The sequence below is a fragment of the Pholcus phalangioides genome, unplaced genomic scaffold (assembly GCF_987345545.1).
Source record: "Pholcus phalangioides strain wild (caught in Gottingen) unplaced genomic scaffold, Ppha-v1.0 ptg000042l_1, whole genome shotgun sequence".
NCBI lineage: Eukaryota > Metazoa > Arthropoda > Arachnida > Araneae > Pholcidae > Pholcus > Pholcus phalangioides.
This window is the reverse complement of record NW_028301628.1, coordinates 12,078,852-12,098,940: the sequence shown is the minus strand read 5'-3', so window position 1 is coordinate 12,098,940 and position 20,089 is coordinate 12,078,852. Positions and strand designations below refer to the sequence as shown.

The window sequence follows — 20,089 nt, the reverse complement described above, 5'->3', positions numbered from 1 at the left end:
CCAAAATAATTCTGTAGAGAGTAGAAAATTATTTTAGAATCATATTTTAAATATTTATTCTTTGTATAACATAGTCACTTTAAACATTACATGCAATTAAAATGTGCATTTCCAATGGGAATTTTTATATTGAAAAGCAATATTTGAGGTTTTTGACGTGCCAGTTTAAACCGTCAAAAACTGCCATGTGTCAAAAACTTGCCAACCCTGATTTGGCAGAAGCTGCTGTAGAAACAGTTCCAAGAGAAGAGAGTCAGCAATGTGATTTTCCACATGACGATGCATTATTTTTTTCATACCGCGAAAACGGACAAAAAAGTTCGGAGGCAGTAGAATAAAATAACAGATTAGAGGGAACGTTGCTTACAAGAGCCGAAACCATAGTGTGAAGGTACAAACATAGTGTGAAAAAACGCACCTTTTACACACGCAGGAAGGTGAACCCAGTAGATGATGTGTACACTGCAAGGAGATTTTCGGTAGCACTCATTTTCATAATCTGATCAGCGCCGACTGTCGGACAAGCGCGGATGCACAGGGCAATGTGTCGGGAGGGGCGATCATCATTTGATCCTTTTTGTCACACCACGGTCATTTTCTGCACGAGGGCTAATTAGACCGGGACCTACAATGTATTGGCGATTCCGAACGGCAGTCTTGTTTTTTATACTCATCGAGAGGTTAGCGTGCTTACCCCTCAATGCGGGACTCCCTGCGGTAGCAATTTTTTGCTGCGGTCAAGTCACGTGTCAGGAAAATTTTCTGACAAGAACGAAAACCGGTTATCGAACTCACGACACCTCTAAATATCCTTTGGTAATTTAGGCTAGTATCTTATCGACCTGGGCTACTGTGCCCAGGAGGAGCGATCTATTTTGTGTAGGTTAGTTCAATTGTCCTGTATTTTACGGCCAGGCCAATTTTTCTCATATTATTCGGCTCTTGGGAGGGGCGATCGCACACCTCTGGATCCGCGCCTACTGTTGGAATTGAAAAAAACATGGCTACACTTGCAAATGGACTTTTACCACAAACCGAAATTGGCGCAAATGCGCAGGGATTCAGCACTCTTGTGCACCGTGTAGCAAGAGAACCGTTTCGGCGCAGCTCTTGCACCCGTCATCGCTCCCCAACTCATGCAAACTCATAGGCTCCTATGTTGAACCAGAAGCTTTTATCGCCCCCAGACCACTCCATAGCCCACCAGGGGGCGATATTGCCCACTTTGGGAAACAATTCTTTAGTGGTACACATGTAGCAAATTGATCACCCCTGGATTATGATATATGCTAAGCAGAAATTACATAGTTTTTAGCTATTAAAATTTGTGTTGCATAGTATTTCCAATTTGTACGCAATTAATCAATAATCTGTTGCTAATTCTCAAAGACTTACAAATGTTTCTGTTTTGTCACATTCACTATCTGGAGATTTCATCTGAACTCCGTTCAAGCTATCCGGATCTTCCAAATTCACATCAAGTAACTGAAAATAAAGGGGGGGGGGAGATTTATACAACATTCTTTACTTCATTTTTTAAATCTGTGTTCTCAGTTCTATTATAAGTTTAACTGGATCTTATACAATGTAAAAAATATATAGTATGATCATGAAATGGTTTTGAAATTTCTAAACTATATTAATTGACAGTAAAAAAATTAACAATATATACAATAATTTTTTAATGTGGTATAAATAACGATTAAAAAAATAATACAGCAAAACAAATCACGGCAATGAAAATAATTTATCATTAATGAAAAATTTAATCATTTTTATAGATGTCAAGCAGCGCATTTTGACTTTATTGGTCCTTGTGCCATTAAACCCAAAATCGAATCCAATAGATGTCAAGCCTTTCAAAACAAAATAATTTATTTTCATGTGAATACATTTTTTTATTACATAGTGCAGCTTCTCATAGTGTAACTATTCATTTCATACACTGAGAAATTGTGCCCGGTATGCAAGGGGACCCGGGTTCAATTCCCAGAGGAGACAAATCACTTTTCTTTCCAAATATTAGTTTCAGCATAACATCCAGAAAATTCAATTTCTCAGTATATTTCAGGCTTTAAAATACCACCTCTTAATATTCATCTCATAATCTAACCAGCCATCTGAATTGCATAGTTAGCTAATGGAAAAATCATTAAAAAAAGAAGTTGAAACATCATGAATAAAACATAGCACCTTTGCTAGCACATCGTTGGCTTCTTCCTCATCCTCATCTGATTCATCTCCAGTAGCTTGTTTAACTATGAATAATAACAACAATATAAATCATACTGAGATACTTTAATAGATAAACCATAAGATACTTTAATAGATCAGATAAGCTTAATGTACTAATTTCAGGGAGAGAAAATGAATTGAATTCTTACACTTCAAAAGCAATGTTATGCTTGATGTAAAATTCTAAATATAAACCGTAAGTGCAATTCTTAAAATATGCATCATTTTCAGAGAGACATAAAAAATTTTTCTTCCAATATATTTTGGACAAAAACCAAACATGATATCTCTGGTTATACTGCCGTTAGGTTATAAGGCACGGGTAAACTATACCCACTGCTTTCATCTGTTTTCTGTGCTTGAGGAATGAAAAAGCCTATCTCCCAATTTCTGTCCACAATTTGTTAAGATCATATTGCTAGAGAAACATTTCCTTATGCAAGATTGTAAAAAAAAAAATCTATTCAAAGCTAAAGTTTAAATAAAGGTTGTATAATGATACAAGAATCCCTTGATTTACTCGATTAATTGGTTCTGCAAAATAGTTGCGTAAAATGAAATCGTGTAAAGCGAGTTGAATTTAACACTGGAAAGATAGGAGGTATGTTTTTTTTAGAAGGAATTAAAAAAAACTGAACCCAAAAGCAAAGGAACTTTTTTTTAATGAATTAAGGTATTCAAACTTATGAATAAATCCTATAAATTCAGGCAATATGAATGAATTAAATTGATTCTTTTTACTTCTCTGTCGTCACTACTTCTGATTGATTCTAGTGAGTGCAGATGGGTGATAATAAGCCAGGACTGAACAAATCGCAAAAAAAATTTTTACTCAAAAAAAAGGTCTAAAATAATGGTTTTTTTTACTTTTGCAGAGCATAATGATCCTTCTTCATGTTGGCAGATATGCTGCTATAAATTCCATACATTTTGTGCTGCTCTCAGCCTACAAGTTAGTAACTACACAGAGAAAATTTCAGGCTCTAATACCAATTTTTTAGTCACTATGGCGACCTGGCAACTGGGATTTGTCCAGCTGATACCTCTTCTTAATGAAGCAATACAGATTCGGCTGACAAGCAGCATTTTTTGTTTCCTTATAAAAATCTTAGTAGCAAAACCAGAAAATTCTTCATATTTCTTACAAATATAAAAATTCTAGTTTCACTGAACCATTTTTTTTTCGATTAAATTTCTCATGGCATTGTCAATGTGTTACCAAATGTTGTTTATCAGTGAGATCTGGTGGGTTGAATCTAAAAATTTCTCTCACATTTGTCTTAGCTGCATCATCAAATCCAATGTATTTCTTTGTCAAATGATTTAACTACATTATATCTTCAATTCGCAAGCCCATTTCCAGAGGATTAAACTCCAATCCGAATTTTACAAGTTGGAATTCCTAAAATCAACTTTTGAAAATTGTATAATAGCAAAATTGTGTTAAGTGAGAGATACCTATACATATTTGTTATACACCTAAAAATTAATTTGCTAAAGCAAATAATAATAAAAACAACCTGGAATTAAGAGAAATTTTAAATTAGTTTAGGTACAGTGAAGATGGTGGTTTTTGTTTTAGGTCTCAACTCCAAATATTATGCTTAAGATTTTGTACAAAATCATTCACAATGAGATGATATTTCCAAAAGAAGTAGAAAACTTACGTATTACTAATAATTGATTCATAAAAAATATTTCACTACTTATTTCTTAAAAATCTTTAAAAATAATCACAGCACTCTGTTAATGTCAGATAAATATAAAATATGTTTGAAATTTAATGTGATATTGGAAAAAATTAGCAGCCTGATTACTGCTGAAAAGAAATTTTTTTAAATTTTAATTTCAAATGAAGTTTACATACAACTGGAAATATTTCTCACAGATTACACATCAAAAAATATTAAAAATTATTGACCATACGAAATGGGTAAACAGTTGTTAAAAAATACACAAAAATTTCATTTTGTGAAATTATGAAACAAAGTAATCAATATTGATTAGATAAACTGAAACAGAAATACAAAGAAATATACAGGTGAGTATATTCATTATTTAAGCAAATCAGTTAAATTATTTGTAGTTGCAAAATATGAAGTTAGTTAACTACCATCTTTTGCTTTAGTACTCTGAAATAATTTTCTGTATGCCTCATGGTTTTTTAAGCTTTTTATATCTTCAGCAGCTTCCCTCATTAACACTTCGGACTGTTGTTCGAAAATCTTGCTTTCATCTTCTACATCCATTGGATCCTCTGAACTTTGCGCCTCATGCAATGTAGCCTGTGCAACTGGTTCTTTGTTCTAAAATAGAAGTATGTAATTGAGGATGAAGAACTCTTTTACACAGTGATCACTTATTATCTTATAATTGTATAATCGTATCAATGGCCTAGTTCAAAACGTCAACTCAAAAAGTTGAATTTTTGAGTAATGTATACCATGAGAATGGCAGAAAGTGCTTCTACATATCTCTGACACCGAACTCCCAATTCTATTTACACGCTCCCTATTGCAATTAATTCTGAGCCGACTGCTATTGAGTTCCATACAAAGTGAATCTTTAAGTGTTTAAAATGTAGACATCTCAAAACAGGGAATTTGGAGTTCACAACAGGACATTTCGAACTAGGTGCCATCAATATGTAAATTTTGGAAGTTATTTTTTCTTTTTAATTATTTGATACTTTTCGAGATAAAAACAAAACTTGAATCATTATTTCATTCAATTTGTAATGATGAAAGCACAAAATTATACGTAAAATATTTATATTAAATATAATATTAAAAATATTATTTTCATGATGGCTAATTCATGGATAAATTACCATTGCCCCTGGATATCCTTTTAATCTGCTTAGTCTAGCTGCAACATCATCGTTCCATTCTTTTTGTCTTCTCATGTCAATCTGGATTTCTTCTTCCATCTGTTTGACAAGATCAGTAGCTTGTTCAGTGGAAGAACGCCTATCCTGTGCTCTGTAAACCTGAAAAAGGATGGATGCAGCCCAGCTCTAGAAATCAGCCAACAATTGTTACATGCATAACATATTCATATACAGTGATACCTCAGCTAACGAATGCCTCCACTTACAAATATTTCGGCTAATGAAGATTTTTGTTTTTTTTAATGTTTTTCTCCTTGGCTAACAAACATTTTAGTTGACATGGATGTATGTGCTAATATAAAACAGCCGTGTAGTGAGCTAAATTTTCAAGCTAATCAAAATGAATCTAATGACTGTTACTCAAGAAAAGAATAATTTATTCCCCCCCCCTTGGAATTGTCTAAATATACCTCTTTTTCAGAGAGATTTTGAGCCCAGTTTTGGCTAACGAATGTGATTCTGAAACAAATTATTTTTGTTAGCCAAGGTATCACTTAAAATGTGTATTCTGACCCACTTATGAAAAAGTTGCAGTGGTGGTACAAACACTTGTCATACATGAGCTTTGTTACATCCATATCAGATGGAAAAGGAATGTTTTTAGCCAAACTTGAACATAATTTGCATGAACATGACAGCACAAGCTTATCTAGTTCTAAGATCTTTGTGATAATGCTATTTATCTTATCTTAATTAAAGCATGCATTTTTCTCACTGTTATTGGTGGAGCTGTATAACGGGCAGGATCCATTCCTTTTAATTTGGCTAATCTATTTTCAAGTTCACATTGACTTGGAGTTGATCCTAAGGAAAAAAAAAAGTAATTGTTAAACATCTAAAAAAAAAATTAATACGATCACAACATTATGATTTCTTTAGAAAAAAGTAACACACTATTTCAACTATTTTCTCAACAGAAAATTAACAAAAACCTTTAATGTATAAAACTGCAAGCAGATTTAATCTCTTAGCTACTTAGCCATACATGGTGAAATAAATTCCAGCTTTTATCTTGCAGGACATCATGAAAAATTTAATTTCAATTTATATTTAGTGAATGGGGGAGAAGAGATGACTGTAAGGCAGAGTGCACACTGGATCAATGTGATAAGCGATACAACCTGCAACTTGACACAGATTGCTTAAAAACCTGAAATTAAGCTTTTTAATTAATCTATGTCATGCTGAAAGGTTGTATTGCTTATCATATTGGTCCTTGGTTCAGCGTGTTTCAGGAAAGTGAATCTTGATTCTGAGTTGCAGCTCGATTTTTACGAACAAAAATTTTTTATAAACTAGTCTTCTGGTCTCAAGCAATATTTAATTTCTTTGAACATCATTTACGAACTAATTGTTCAAGTATGTAAAAAAGGAGTGCCAACTGCACCGCAAGGAAAAAAGTAATTATGAATCAACACCAATTCAAGAAATTATCACACATTTCACTGTTTAATTTATGGAATATATGTTAACCAACTGTGGGGGCTACATTTGTTCTGATTTTTGGCATATATTTCACTAGACACTACTATGAAATCTTAATTATAAAACAAACCTTTTTTGATTTCTCTTTTAAGCTTTTGTAAGCGTTTTGCGATTTCTTTGTCTTTCTCATCATCCCAGTGAGAACATGTAGAATCTGCAGCTAAACTTTGGGAACGGCTACCCAATGTTGCCATTCTCCTGTTGGATAATAAGGGGAGATTAACATGAATAATTACTTTATATTACTTAATAGTATCTTTCTTGGTTTACAAGTATTTTGCAAGGCAAGCAAAAATTTTCAATAAATTTTGATAAACAAGTGACAACTAGTATTATTATAAATTCCAGCTTGCATACCATTCTGAAAAATCCATGTACCTTCAATACAAAATATAAAGTAAAATAAATTAACCTGTACTTTATCTTTGAAAAGCATTGTGGCTGGTGTGACAGAGACAGTTGCGAAAACAAATCATTTCGGTTGCCATTATTTCTTATGGGGAAGTTTAATCAAACAACTGGATTGATAGAACAACATAGATTACAAGCAGGTTGACAGTACAAATTATGCTTGTAAATTGAAGTTTTACACTATATAAGTTTTTTGCAATGCTAATCATATCTTTCCATGCAAATATAATTTTATACTCACTTTTTATGAGCCAATGGAGGACTATAGCTATGTGGCTTTTTTTCACTAGGAGGGGAAAAAAATTAACTCTTCAATTGATACAGAATACTAACAAATGAAGCATGATTTTACACTCGTGCAAGACAAAAATAAGTAAATATACATGAACAGTTTTATATCTGAGCTATTTATTCAAATAGTGCTACTATCTATCTTCCAAACTTGAAGGTGGCAGAGCAGGAAGTTATTGTTTGTATGTATTAATGCAAGAATTTGAATGTCATTAGCCTGATTGCTCTCTAAGAAAGAACGTTCCAAATAAGGAACCAGCATGAACTTATGCATTGTAGTTGGAAAACTCCAAAAAAATTAAATTCAGCCGGCTACTTAGACGACGACTACTACTACTAAACCCCACATGCATCTCATCCATATTTCTCCGTGGAACTTGTAACAAACTAGTACATGTTAGAATGTATGTGTTGTGAACGTAATGTGAAGTTTGTTTTTGTGTAAAGCTTGTTATAGTGCTTCCATCTACTTTTTTAAATGTAAGCAATATGATGTTTTATGATTGAATATTTGTACCAATGTTGTTCTCTGTGGCGAGACTTTTTAAAAGGTAGATCGGCTCGCATTCATGGCTCGAGGGGCTACTTGGACTGAGGCCCACCATAGCCGATTCGGAATAATTTTTTTTTCATGTCTCACACAAAAAAGGAAAGTGGGACTTTATCAGGCAGATATTCCCCCTCCGCCCTTTCAAGCAGAGAGACAGACTACCACTGCTATAACCTATGCTTCCTCCAAAGTTAAATTTTAAGTGGGGGGGGGGGGGGTGTTGGTAATTTATGCTACATGCCCCCCCCCCCCCCCCATTCAGCAAATTTAAAAACTAAAATTTTTTGAGGAACCCTCCTCCCTGTATTCTTATTAGTCCCCATATGAAATTTCACACCATTCCAGTTATTAAGTTAAAAATAGCTTTAAGTAGTTTGTTTAATTATGTCCACCCTGTACAAGGTATCTTTAATTGAACTTCCCCGTTCAAACTGTTCACAGTTATGAGTATTCATCAGATAAATATGAAACTTAGATAATGAAGGAGATGGGAAAGGGGATCACATTTGATCATTTTAGTCATGAGGGAAAATTAGACCAGAACCTACAATTCATTGCAAATACCAAAAGCAGTGCTCAACATTTCGCCTTTTTTATACTCACTGTGCTAACTCCTCGGTGTGGGACTCCCTCCAGTAGCAATCTTTTGGAGATGAAAAAAGAAATTGAAATAACAAAAGATTGGTTCTACCATTCACCACTAGAGGACATTTCTTTATGCCAATGATAATTGACAATTACAATGCTCATTTTCATGAACCACAACCTACTATAGTTTGGACAGAATAACTAAATATCTTTCCAGAACCATATCCATTCTCAATTCTTCACCAATGAACATGATGTTAAATTTACAGAAACATAATTTTTCTGGTGAAACACAGTAAAAACCATGATTTCACTCTTAAAACTTTACAGAGATTTTCTGTCTTCAAAAATTCTTTGGGCAATCCCTTCATTAACCGCTTAATTGTCGACAAAATCTTACACTATCCTTAGTGTCACCATTTTTCGCTCACAGGCTGTAAAGACACATAAATATGCCTGTGGCAGTTAAGGGGTTAAGAAGTTTCGAAATAAGAGCTCTCTGATAAATAGTTGTGGCTACAGATGCCTCATAGCAAAGAAATTTTAATTATAGACAACCTGTATATCTGTAGGGACGTGCATTCGATAATAATCTGTATATCCTACTGAGATGAGGTACAACAGTATCCAACTATAGATTAAAAAATTAATTGTAATTAATAAGTTATCAAAATGGCTATAAACTTTATTGAAATACCTTCCCGATCCATTGTAACACTTGTTGCAAACTGATAAAGATGTCTCTAGACCTGTATCATCTTTCTTGAACGTACGTTTATTGCAACATTTTGAACAGAAGGAAAAGCCACACATTTCACAGCCAATCTACATAAACACAATTACTAATATTAATACCAAATCATTTTTAACAAAGGGAAAAAAAGTTTGACATAAAACTAGGAGTTAAAAAAATTAACAAATTAAAAAGAAAAAAGTTCTTGATTCAATTCAAATACATAATCTCTTTACCTTACTAAAATAAATCTTTTACTAAATGGGAGGCCTGGGGCAAGAATAATTAGGAGACTAGGGCCATAATTAGAAACAAAAATATATTCCTACTCTGAGAAAAAAAAAATTTCTGGTACTTCTACCCCTACACCAATGATTATGAATAAACAAAGGGGTTTTTTATGGTCATGAAAATTACACATATACAATTTAAGGTCCAAGGGCATGACATTGCACTCATTTTAGATAGCCATGCTCAATGAATGTTAACAAGAGAGCGAACTTGTCTGTATATTCTTTCCTCATCACATAGGCACTGGAACCTGGGGACTGAGACTATTGGAGCCCCTCCTCCAATATATTTTGAGAGGGCTGAACCCCCCAAATAATTGATGAATATACAATGTAACACATCTCTCTCCTTCCTGCGAACAGGCTTGTGTCCCATATATATATGGAATGACAGGAAACTTTCAGCCTCCCCCCAATGTTTTCTTCGAGTGGCACCTCTGCGTTATCTGAAAAAAAAAGTGATTCATTATGTGAATGCCTATTGGACGACATGTTGTGGCCGAAATCTTTCATGCCTGTTCTCCTCAATCCAGATTCCAAGGAACCCCAACTTCAAGAAATGAAGGGGGCCTGTCCTACACGAACGTCCCATCATGTCTATTGCCATTACAAACTGATTACAGAGAACTTTCCAATATCAATGATCAAATTCAAACGCATTGTTAATTTTTTTGCAAAAAAGGGGGTGGGGGCAGAGCTGAGTTGATATATTGTATTAGATTGAACCATCTTCACAGGTTGTTATTACGAAAAGGTCTGAAGTCGCAGTAATGCATGGTTGTTATCATGGGCAGCAACTAAATATTTTCACTAATGTGGCACATATTAGCATCAGTCTTATGCCGGATCATTGAAATCACCAGATTACTGGAAAGCAGTTGAAAAAACCTATTCAAATAATTTAAACTTCTGTGCATGAACGCAGTAAGGGTCAATTTCCACATGGATAGGTGGGTCATTTGCCTAAGGCCATCTGATTTCTGTGACCCAAAATTTAAACACTCAGCCACATTCTCAATAACTCATTTTTCTCTTCCACACACAAAGGGAAAAGGCCTGAAAACGAAAGATTACTGGACGAAAAGATCATAACGTATGTACTGTATTTTCAGAAAATAGTAGTTTGTATTAGAGCTGGACAAATCCTAGGCACCAGGTCACCATGACGACTAAAAAATTGGTATTAACCCATTAGCTGCCCCGATCCCTATTTGGCGATTTTGGAATTTTACGTTGTGACGATTGGTGAGGTGTATACGAAGCGACGAACATGAAGCATTCCTTTATTTTTGCATTAACATGCGAAACACACAACCCTTCGTGATGAAGGTTAAAATCTAACTCTTCGAGAATGTCTTCGTCTCTCGATACAACTTAAATCTCACATGTCTCGTGAATAAAAGTATTGCTGTACATCCTTGTTAACAGCTTGCCTGTTACATACTCCCCCTCTGGTTTCGCGGACGTCCCGGCAAGGAACCAGCAATAGGCGTTGTGGGAGGTTGTTCAGTGTTCTTGTTAGTTCCAACTTTGAGTGATCGTCCCTTCTTTCGTGATGGCACTACGGATACAGCATCCGGTTTCGTACATAGTGTGAGAGCAGAAGTACGATATACGCTGACAGAGACACCCGATTTGGCCGGATCAGCGACTATGTACCTCGTAGGCGATCTCTGGGCTAGCACAGGGTACGGTCCATCTCGTTGTGGCGTGAACTTTGTCGACCAGTTCTTCCTTCGAGAACTCTGTTTGGAACCGTTGTCAACATAACCTTTGCGTTCATCCCGTTTTTGTTCCACCTTCTGCTTCACAGAAACTCTTGTAAGGCTTTGCATGGGAGTCAACCTGTTTTCACGACTTCTTTGGGCATGGCTGCGACCTTCTGATCGACGCGCGTTAGGGTTTTGATCAGAATATTTAATGCCGCTCCCCCTGCATTTATCGTTCCCTTCTCTAGCACTGCTTATACTTGTTTGGGTCCTTGACTCATGGAAGCTATTGCTAGACATTATTGTTTGGCTTGGCATTTTACAACGATGCAGTATGTGATAATATCCTGGTGATCCTGGACTGCGTCGCCTGGCACCGGAAAGTTTGACTCGTTCGTTCCTGCGGAAACGTAAGTCTAGTACTTGCCTGCCTGTCGGAGTAACTAGTGGTTGCCTTTGCACCGATTGGTGATGAAAGCTTCTTGCGGATCGGTGGATTTCGCTATGGACAGCAGGACGTGGATAGCCAGAAACATGACGTGGATAGCCAGAAACATGACGTGGATAGTCACGGACGCGACCTGTTTGGTTCCTGAGACGTCTAGACCGATCGCACCGCTGAGGTTCCGATGCCATATCACCATGGTGAACTTCGCCTTCGGGAGTGTCTCCTCCCCCTGGACTGAAAAAAATTTCATTCTTTTTCCACGACCTGTTCAGCACTTGTTTCCTTTGCTGTCCTTCAACTTGTCGTAGTTGGCAAGAATTCAAGTTAACATGCTCTACTATATGTTGAACAGTTTTAATCGTAGACTCGTTCACAAAGTGGAATCGCTTCCGAGTATTTTCCCCGAAGAACCATTGCCTTCGCTTGAGATCCAACACGATACCAGCTTTCTCTAGAAAGTTGATTCCCAAAAGAGTTCTGTTACCGACGATTCCAGGAAGAACTATAAATTTCGTCCTTAGTCGCTTCCATTGGATGTTGACCAATACCGTTGTGGTCCACACATTCACCGTTGATTACTGTCCGTTTGCAAGACGCATCTCGATAGTTTCCCGATGGAATTTGGCGTTTTGCTCTTTCAAAATACGATGCAGAGTATCACTTGCGATACAGTGCGTAGCACCGCTGTCGGCACAGGCAGTTCCCACTTTGCCATTTACATGAATTTTTAACAATGCTACGGGTTTTGTTACAGAAGAGCATACATTCAGTTCCAACTGACCAAACTGAGCGGTTGTCGCTGTCATTTCGGGATTACAGGTCGGACACTGCGCTCTAATTACCCCCGGATATCCACATCCATAGCAGCTTAGAGGTCGCTGTTCATCCAGGCTGATCATGGGAAGTGTCTGTTCATCTGCACAAATCACTGGTTTTGATGATGTCCATGGATATTTCCTCGGTGTTTGCTTTCGACGACCCTCGACATTGTACTGCTGGTTGAATTTCTTTGGGAAAGTACTCCTGGCATCTTCATACGCGTCGAGTTTCTCCGCTAGTTCCGATGGGGAGATCAACATGGCCCACACATCGATGAAATGTTCTTTCACTTGTGGAGGGCACTTCTTCTTCATCTGATCAGCTATGACTAGATTAATCAAGTCCTCGAATGTTGTGACCTTAACTTCTGTTAACCACCCTTCAAGATACGTTTTCAACTCAAAATAAAAATCATGCCATGAACTCTCCGAGTTCTTCCGATGCTCTACAAAAAGCTGTCGAAATCTGTCCGCATGTAGCTTAAATCGCTTTAACAGCAGTTCCTTGACATATCGATAGTCCTTGAACTTCTCGTCAGGCTCCCTGGCACAGATCCTAGCCACCTCCTTCGGTAAGCTATTGATGAGATACGTAATCCACAATTCTTCCGGAATCTGGTGTAATGCCATGTGTCGTTCGAACAGGACCAGGAACAATGAAATGTCATCTGATGATTCAAAACACGGAACCGACACTTGAAAGTCCAGATTTGTCACAGCCGGTCGAACGGAAGCTTGGCACTTCTCCGCTTCTATCCTCAGTCTCTCGAGTTTGAACTGCATTTCTGCTCGCCGGTTCCTCTCTTCGGCATCTTCCCGTCGAATCCTCTCCTCTGTTTCTTCTCGTCGAATTCTTTCTTCTGCTTCTTCTTGTCGAATTCTCTCTTCTACGAGGGTCTGTAGCACTCCTTTTGCGAAGACCTCATCGTATTCTTTACTGGACGTAATCAGCTTCTTCAGCTCTATCACTTTCATCTCGGGTTCGGTAGGTTCGCCCATCTCTTTGGCAAGGCGACGGAGTTTGTCTTTTTGATATTTCGCTAAGTAAGACATTTTCACTCACTTGCTACCTAATTAGGATGTCCGCTTAGCTAAAAACACTCACGCGTCTATTTTAAACGTTGGGCGCCAATGTGACGATTGGTGAGGTGTATAGGAAGTGACGAACATGAAGCATTCCTTTATTTTTGCATTAACATGCGAAACACGCAACCCTTCGTGATGAAGGTTAAAATCGAACTCTTCGAGAATGTCTTCGTCTCTCGATACAACTTAAATCTCACGTGTCTCGTGAATAAAAGTATTGCTGTACATCCTTGTTAACAGCTTGCCTGTTACAACGTGCTTTACATTTACAACTTTTTGTGCATATGTATAATTTATCCGGCCAAAAATTAAAAAAAAAAAAAAAAAAATTTGGCAGTTAATGGTGAATTGGCACCACAAAAATTTTCTTTGTGTGGTTACTAAATTGCAGGCTGAGGTAGCAAAAAAATGATTGGAATTTATAGCAGCATATCTGCCAACATGAACGGGGGTAAAAGTCAACTGAAAAAGTCAAACAAGCATTCTTTTGGACCTTTTTCTTCGGGTAAAATTTTTTTTTTTGCCCCTAGATTTTTTAGTGATTTGTCTAGTCCTGACATACAGGGTCTTAATAATTAAAGTTAAACTTTGAAATGGCCAAAAAAGGAAAACTACTGGACAAAATGTTTTCAAACTTGGTAATAGGTCATAGGAGTCAATTTTCCGCAAAAAAGTTCAATTTTCGACTACCAGGTGAGAAAGTGGCACGTTTTAACTACAGATATATCTTTCCCATGGTCCAAATAATGTATATGCCAAGTTTCAATAAAATACGTCTACCACAACAGGCGCTAGCAGTGTCAGTATAACTAAGCTGAGTAGTGCCAGTTGAATTATACTAACACTACTTTGACCTGTGTAGCGCCAGTTGTGGTGGAGTTATTTTATTGAAACTTGGCATATACGTTATTTGGACCATAGGAAAAATATGACTGCAATTAAAAAGCACCATTTTCTCACCTGATAGTAAAAAATTGAATTATTTTTTTCTGAAAATTTAATCTCATGACCTATAAACTATTACCAAGTTTGATAACATTTTTCCAGTAGTTTTCCTTTTATGGCCATTTCAAAGTGGAACTTTAGTTTTAAAGACCCTGTATATCAATAGTAAATTTATGATATTAGTATCAAAACTAAGGTAAGTGCACCACTAGAAGGCCATTTATTTTAAAAGTTGAAAAAAAAAACAACAGATTTCAAGATCAAAGATTAATTATAAGAAAAAAATCTGAATAGTTTAACTCTTTTATACTATACAGCAAACCACATTGTTTTAGTTTACAGTTTGTATCGAAGCTAGATGAATTTTAAGAAAAGTGGGTTGAAAAAGAAGTGTTGCTCCAACTGATTCTTAGCACTTGTCTTAAGATATATGTTTGTGTTAAATATTTTCCCCCCTCTACAGTACGGTTTCATTTTGTTTTAAAGTATCATTTCATACTGCGCATTGCCCAGGCTCTATCTACAATTGCCAATTTTAGCTATTGCCCAGATGAGGAGCTGGGCAGTGTCTGAGCTTTATTGCACATATATATAAATACATGATGCACAAGAATGAAAATCATTAAAAAAAGTAGATACAAATTTAAAAAGTTACAAATGTTACAACTAGAAAAAATTCACAATGTTCAAAATCTGTCTATGGCTTTGTAGCTCTAGTGAGACCTTTGTTGTTTGCCGTGGCCAGGCGAGAACTTGGACCACATCTACTCTTCTCTTCTTGGTGGCTTGGGTGAGCCCTTCTTGCCACAGTGGCTATACCAAGTGCTGGGCCACATCTCCCCTCTCAGCTTGGTTGGTCTAGTGAGCCCTCTACTGTGGCCAGGTAATGTGCCACTTCTACTCTTCTCAGCTTGGTTTTAAAGCATCATTATTTCATGCCAACACATTCTGAATATTTTATCCACTGCAGTTAATTAAAAGACATGAAATTGATGGTACATAAAGTTTTAGGGGTGGCCTATTTTAGGGTCAAAAATTTTTGAATTGTTTCAATAGTGGACCACATGGCCTCATAGCAATCATCAATTATGATAGAGATGGTGTCTTTTGTAAGCAATCTAAATTCTGTTGTTGGGCATGTAACATATATTACTATGTAAAAAAAATGTGCTCTTTTCTGGCCAGATATGAAGGCATTTGTAGGACAAAAAAAAGAAGAAAAAAAACATTATATCTACAGTGGCGACTTCTCAAATGTTTCAGTATTTTAGAAAAATAATAAAAAAGACACTAAAGTTTTTGAAACAGACAAAATCAAGAGTGAAAATAGAGAGCCAAAAGAAAAATGGAAGAATCTTCAGTAATTTTGTGTCACTTTTAGGTCATTAACCTTAAAAAAAACACTTAAAATTGCATTTATGTATGGTTCAAGAAATAGAACGGAAAAAATTAATAACATCTGTTCAAGTTTGAGATCAATAAAAAATAATAAAAGTTTCGTTTGAGTAGAAAATGTCTTCGACAAAACATTTTCAGATATTAATGCATCATAACCACAGCTAAAGTAAAAAAGTTCACCATCTCGCTTATTTTTCGATTACAAAAAAGTACTGGTACAAGAGTGCGAACTAAATAGAGTTTCTAATAGAAAGTGTCATTACCGATATCCCTATTAAACTTACATTATTTTTCCCCCTTAATACTGTCCTTTTTTAAAAGTTGAAAATAATAATAAAGGTAACGTATAAATTTTTATCATTCAATTTTTGAGTGGCTCACTACTGGTGCACAGACTGTGTACATTTTTATTTTTTTTTACAAAATTTTGAACTGAAATTACCAATCAATGACGGATAAAAAAAAATAAAAATAAAAAAGAGTTAAGATTATATTAAAAAATAATTGTCACATGAATGTTACTTTAAGTTTTAAATACAATGAATTAAATGTTCTTAAGTGGCCCGCTACTGGTGCATTGACCATAATAAGTGGATTTGATACCAAAACCACACATAGTAACCATTATTTCACTCATTGGAAAAAGGAAACTTCACATATTTACCTCTTTTCTAAATATTCCATAATTATTACCACATCCACTGCATGACATGATTCAGCTCTGTAATAAATAGATATTTTAAAACATGAGCAACCTCAAAATTCACATCGGAAGATCAAACATCATTTCATATAGGGTGGCTAAATCACGCGACTGAGAAACAAGGACAAATTCAGATGAGAGAACAAGGACATCTTGTAAAACTTTTTTCAGAGGGCATTACAGTGTCGAATTTCAAGGCAATGGCTGAAATTACCTATTGGCAATGGAGCCTTTGCTTTGTGTGTGTCTCATGTTCTAACCACTGTACCAAATGTGGATTGAGCCTAGGCAGGGTCGTTTTAAAAGCATCAAGGGTCCCCAAAAATTTTTGAAAATTTCAACCGCTTCTCATTTTTGTGAGGCCCTCCCCTCCTGCGAGTCCCTGGGTGGGCCCATGAGTTAAGATGGCACTGAGCTTAAGGCCTTTGATGGTTTAGTGTCAAATCACAAATTTAAAATATAATAGAAATACTATTTTTATATATATTACTGTGCCAAAACCTGAAGTTGGGCACTTCGTGAAGTGGCCAGTCCAGTTGACCCAGCGAATGTCTAAAATTTGGGCTTTCCTTGGCTAGGAAGGTCCTTTTTTGCTCCTATATATTGATCCCTATCCATCGCTATGATTCAGGGTCATCATAACGTTGACGTATTTTTGTGTGATAACAATGGCCATTTATAATTAGCCACTGCTAACCATAATTGTTATAGTTAGCTATGGCAACCCAAACGATCGAAGGAATCTGAATATTGATATCTTAGTGATAGATATGTAAGGATCTATAGGGATCAACATATAGGGCCAGCTAAAAACTGGCAAAAGCCTGAATTTCAGACATTGGCCGGGTCAACTGGGCTGGCCACTTCGCGCAATGGCCGGCTTTGGCAATAACATATATAGTGCACACCACTTGATGCGATCTGATTGGGACTCTGGGTTTCTGATAACAAATAACCAATTGATAGCTATACCCAAAAAAAACACAGAAGCCTATATGATTTTTTTTCCCCCTTTAAAAGCATTGGCATCCCATTCTGTAGCTTATGAGTCTTTAACGTAGGCAAAAACAATCTATAAAGGTGAATATAAACATGCAGTGTCTTTGACATGTATGTAGGACTGGCAAAAGCATTCATGTAGTGAATTTTTTCTGTAACGATAACGCGAACGGAACCAAAACCCCATTCCTGCCTTCTTGCTGATATCCTTTATGGTGTGTCGTCTGTTTGAGATGATTATCTGATCAACTTCTTTTACCAACATATCCATGGCGGAACCACCATTGTTATATCCAGGGCTGGCCAAATCCCTGGTGCAAGGTCGTCATGGTGACTAAAAAAAAATTGGTATATATTGGCACCTAAAATTTCCTTCATGTAGTTACTAAATTGCATGCTGAGAACATCGCAAAATGTTATGAGTTTGTAATTTATAGCTGCATTTCTGACATGAAAAAGTCAAAAGAAACATTATTTTGTACCTTTTTCTTTGGGTAAAAATTTTTCGGGCACCTAGATTTTTTTGTGATTTGTCCAGCCCTGGTACAATTCCTTTTTTCTTTAGCAAATTTTCTTTTTGGCAATTTCTTTTCTAGTCTGTTGGTGCTTTTTTTTTTGATTCACTGCTTTCTTCTGTTTTCACTTTTTTTTCACTCAACTGTTGCCTCTGGCTTATAGGTTGCCATTTCCTTTCAATAAACTGTTGGTCATTTTTTATCATCCGTTTTTTAGGTGAAATCACTGATAGGTGTCACAACAGGTGACGCCACTGATAGGCATCAAAAGAAATAATAGCACAGCGCTTAAATCAGCTAAAGCCTTTTTTCTTTCATCTCATTTTTTTGTCTGTTGGTAGCATGTTACCAAAATCATATTACCATGGACTTTCTTTCCTCGGAAATATTCCTTGTCAAGCAGTATATTCCATTTATATCACTATTTTGCACTGACCATTATTTACAAGAGTCCCGATTTTTATTTATATCCCAGAAAATATCTATTTATAATAATTGGGAGGGACAATCCCGTATCTGGTCCAGGATGTTATATCCTGGTCTAAGAATGTTGTTTTCTTTGTTATTAATTTAATTCCTTATTTTTTATCATCATTTTCCATTGTAATAACCATAGTAGTCACCTCCACCCCCCGTATTCGCAGGGGTGGCCGAAACTATAGGAGAAACCTGCGAATATCAAAAACTATAGTTTTTCCCCATATATCTTGTTTATTGAAGAGCAGGGTGACACAGAGGGTAGAAAAGAATGTAAAAGAGGGTGCAGTGATTGTTGGCGATGTTTCCTGAAAGAACATTGTGATCTCTGTGTTTGCCGTTTCTTCTCTTCTTAATATCAAGTATGTTGGAATATGTTGACAAGGCTTCTTCTACCAATTTTTCTACGTGGAAGAATGTAACATGGAGGGATCCATGTCATGAAAATATTCCATTGCCGACTTGAAATTGTGAAGCTCTTCCACTATGTTACTCATGGTGAACTTGTCTTCTTTATTTTGATCTTCATCTGGTACTGCTTGTTTCATGAGCAATCAGCTGCATTAATTTCTCCTCGGTCAATGTCTCTGAATTGCTATTAATTAGCTGTTTGGCTTCTTCTACATTCACATCATTGAACCCTTCTGTACTCACCAGTTTCGCTAACGTGACATTGTCTTTTATAATTTCTTTAGTTGGCTCTGTAGAACTGATTGTGCCCAGGAACGCACATTGTGGCTGAAGGTTAATCCAACCCGAGGTGACTGTTTCTCTAGTAAGAGCTGCCACGGCTCTAGTGATGACAGTAATGGCATTAGCGAGTCATCCAAAAATGAATTATCAAGAACATGCACAACTAGAATTTTGTAAACAAAACGCATGAATGATGATTAGCGTGTGTTATCAAAAAAAAAAAATCCAATAAAAAGGAGGGGAAACTGCAACTACGGGGCCAACTGTACAGTAGAGTCCACCTAATTTAAACTAATTCGGACCAGAACCTGTTTGGATTAGTGGAAAGTTTTTCGCACCAAAGAAAAAAATTGGTAACACATCGCCAAAAGCGATTATACTATAGTTGTTTCTAAACCTCTTTCTTCCCCCCCCCCCATACTCAAGGTTCAAGCCCCCTCTAAAGCATCACCAGCACTATTTGCTGGTGTTGATTAGCACCATTTCTCGCGGAAACCCCATATCAATATCTATCTGGAGACAAAGTCCGCGGAATTTCTGTTGAAAAACGCGGAATTAACTGCTCTGATACTAGCTGTTGTCATCGGCAGTTTCGTTTAACTACCCCGGATTTATTTTCTTTTTAACAGAATTTTCGATGTAATTTGCATAAAATGTAGAAATTTTTTCTTTATTTTTATACTCACTAATATATATTACTTCTGGATAATATTGATTAACGAATATTATTATCACTTAGTCAATGACTGATTTAATTGTTTTGGTCACAGATATGGACGGCCAGAACTTGTCTTCTATAATGTCCCGTTTGCACCTTGAAAAATA

General features: G+C 36.2%; 1 protein-coding gene across 1 annotated transcript in view; it reads right to left on the bottom strand.

Annotated features, from left to right (window-relative positions):
- The window catches only part of LOC149064481 (abscission/NoCut checkpoint regulator), a 27,460-nt gene extending 7,398 nt beyond the window's left edge, over window positions 1-20,062 (bottom strand). The window contains exons 1-10 of the mRNA XM_089254711.1: window positions 19,951-20,062; window positions 16,542-16,598; window positions 9,148-9,275; window positions 7,263-7,307; window positions 6,681-6,808; window positions 5,841-5,929; window positions 5,066-5,224; window positions 4,349-4,541; window positions 2,194-2,258; window positions 1,396-1,485 (exon numbers count right to left, since the gene is read on the bottom strand). Coding sequence (XP_089110837.1) covers window positions 1,396-1,485; window positions 2,194-2,258; window positions 4,349-4,541; window positions 5,066-5,224; window positions 5,841-5,929; window positions 6,681-6,808; window positions 7,263-7,307; window positions 9,148-9,275; window positions 16,542-16,589 — 945 coding nt within the window. The 5' untranslated portion in view covers window positions 16,590-16,598; window positions 19,951-20,062. The remainder of the gene's footprint in view (window positions 1-1,395; window positions 1,486-2,193; window positions 2,259-4,348; window positions 4,542-5,065; window positions 5,225-5,840; window positions 5,930-6,680; window positions 6,809-7,262; window positions 7,308-9,147; window positions 9,276-16,541; window positions 16,599-19,950) is intronic.
- Between the last annotated feature and the right edge of the window lie 27 nt (window positions 20,063-20,089).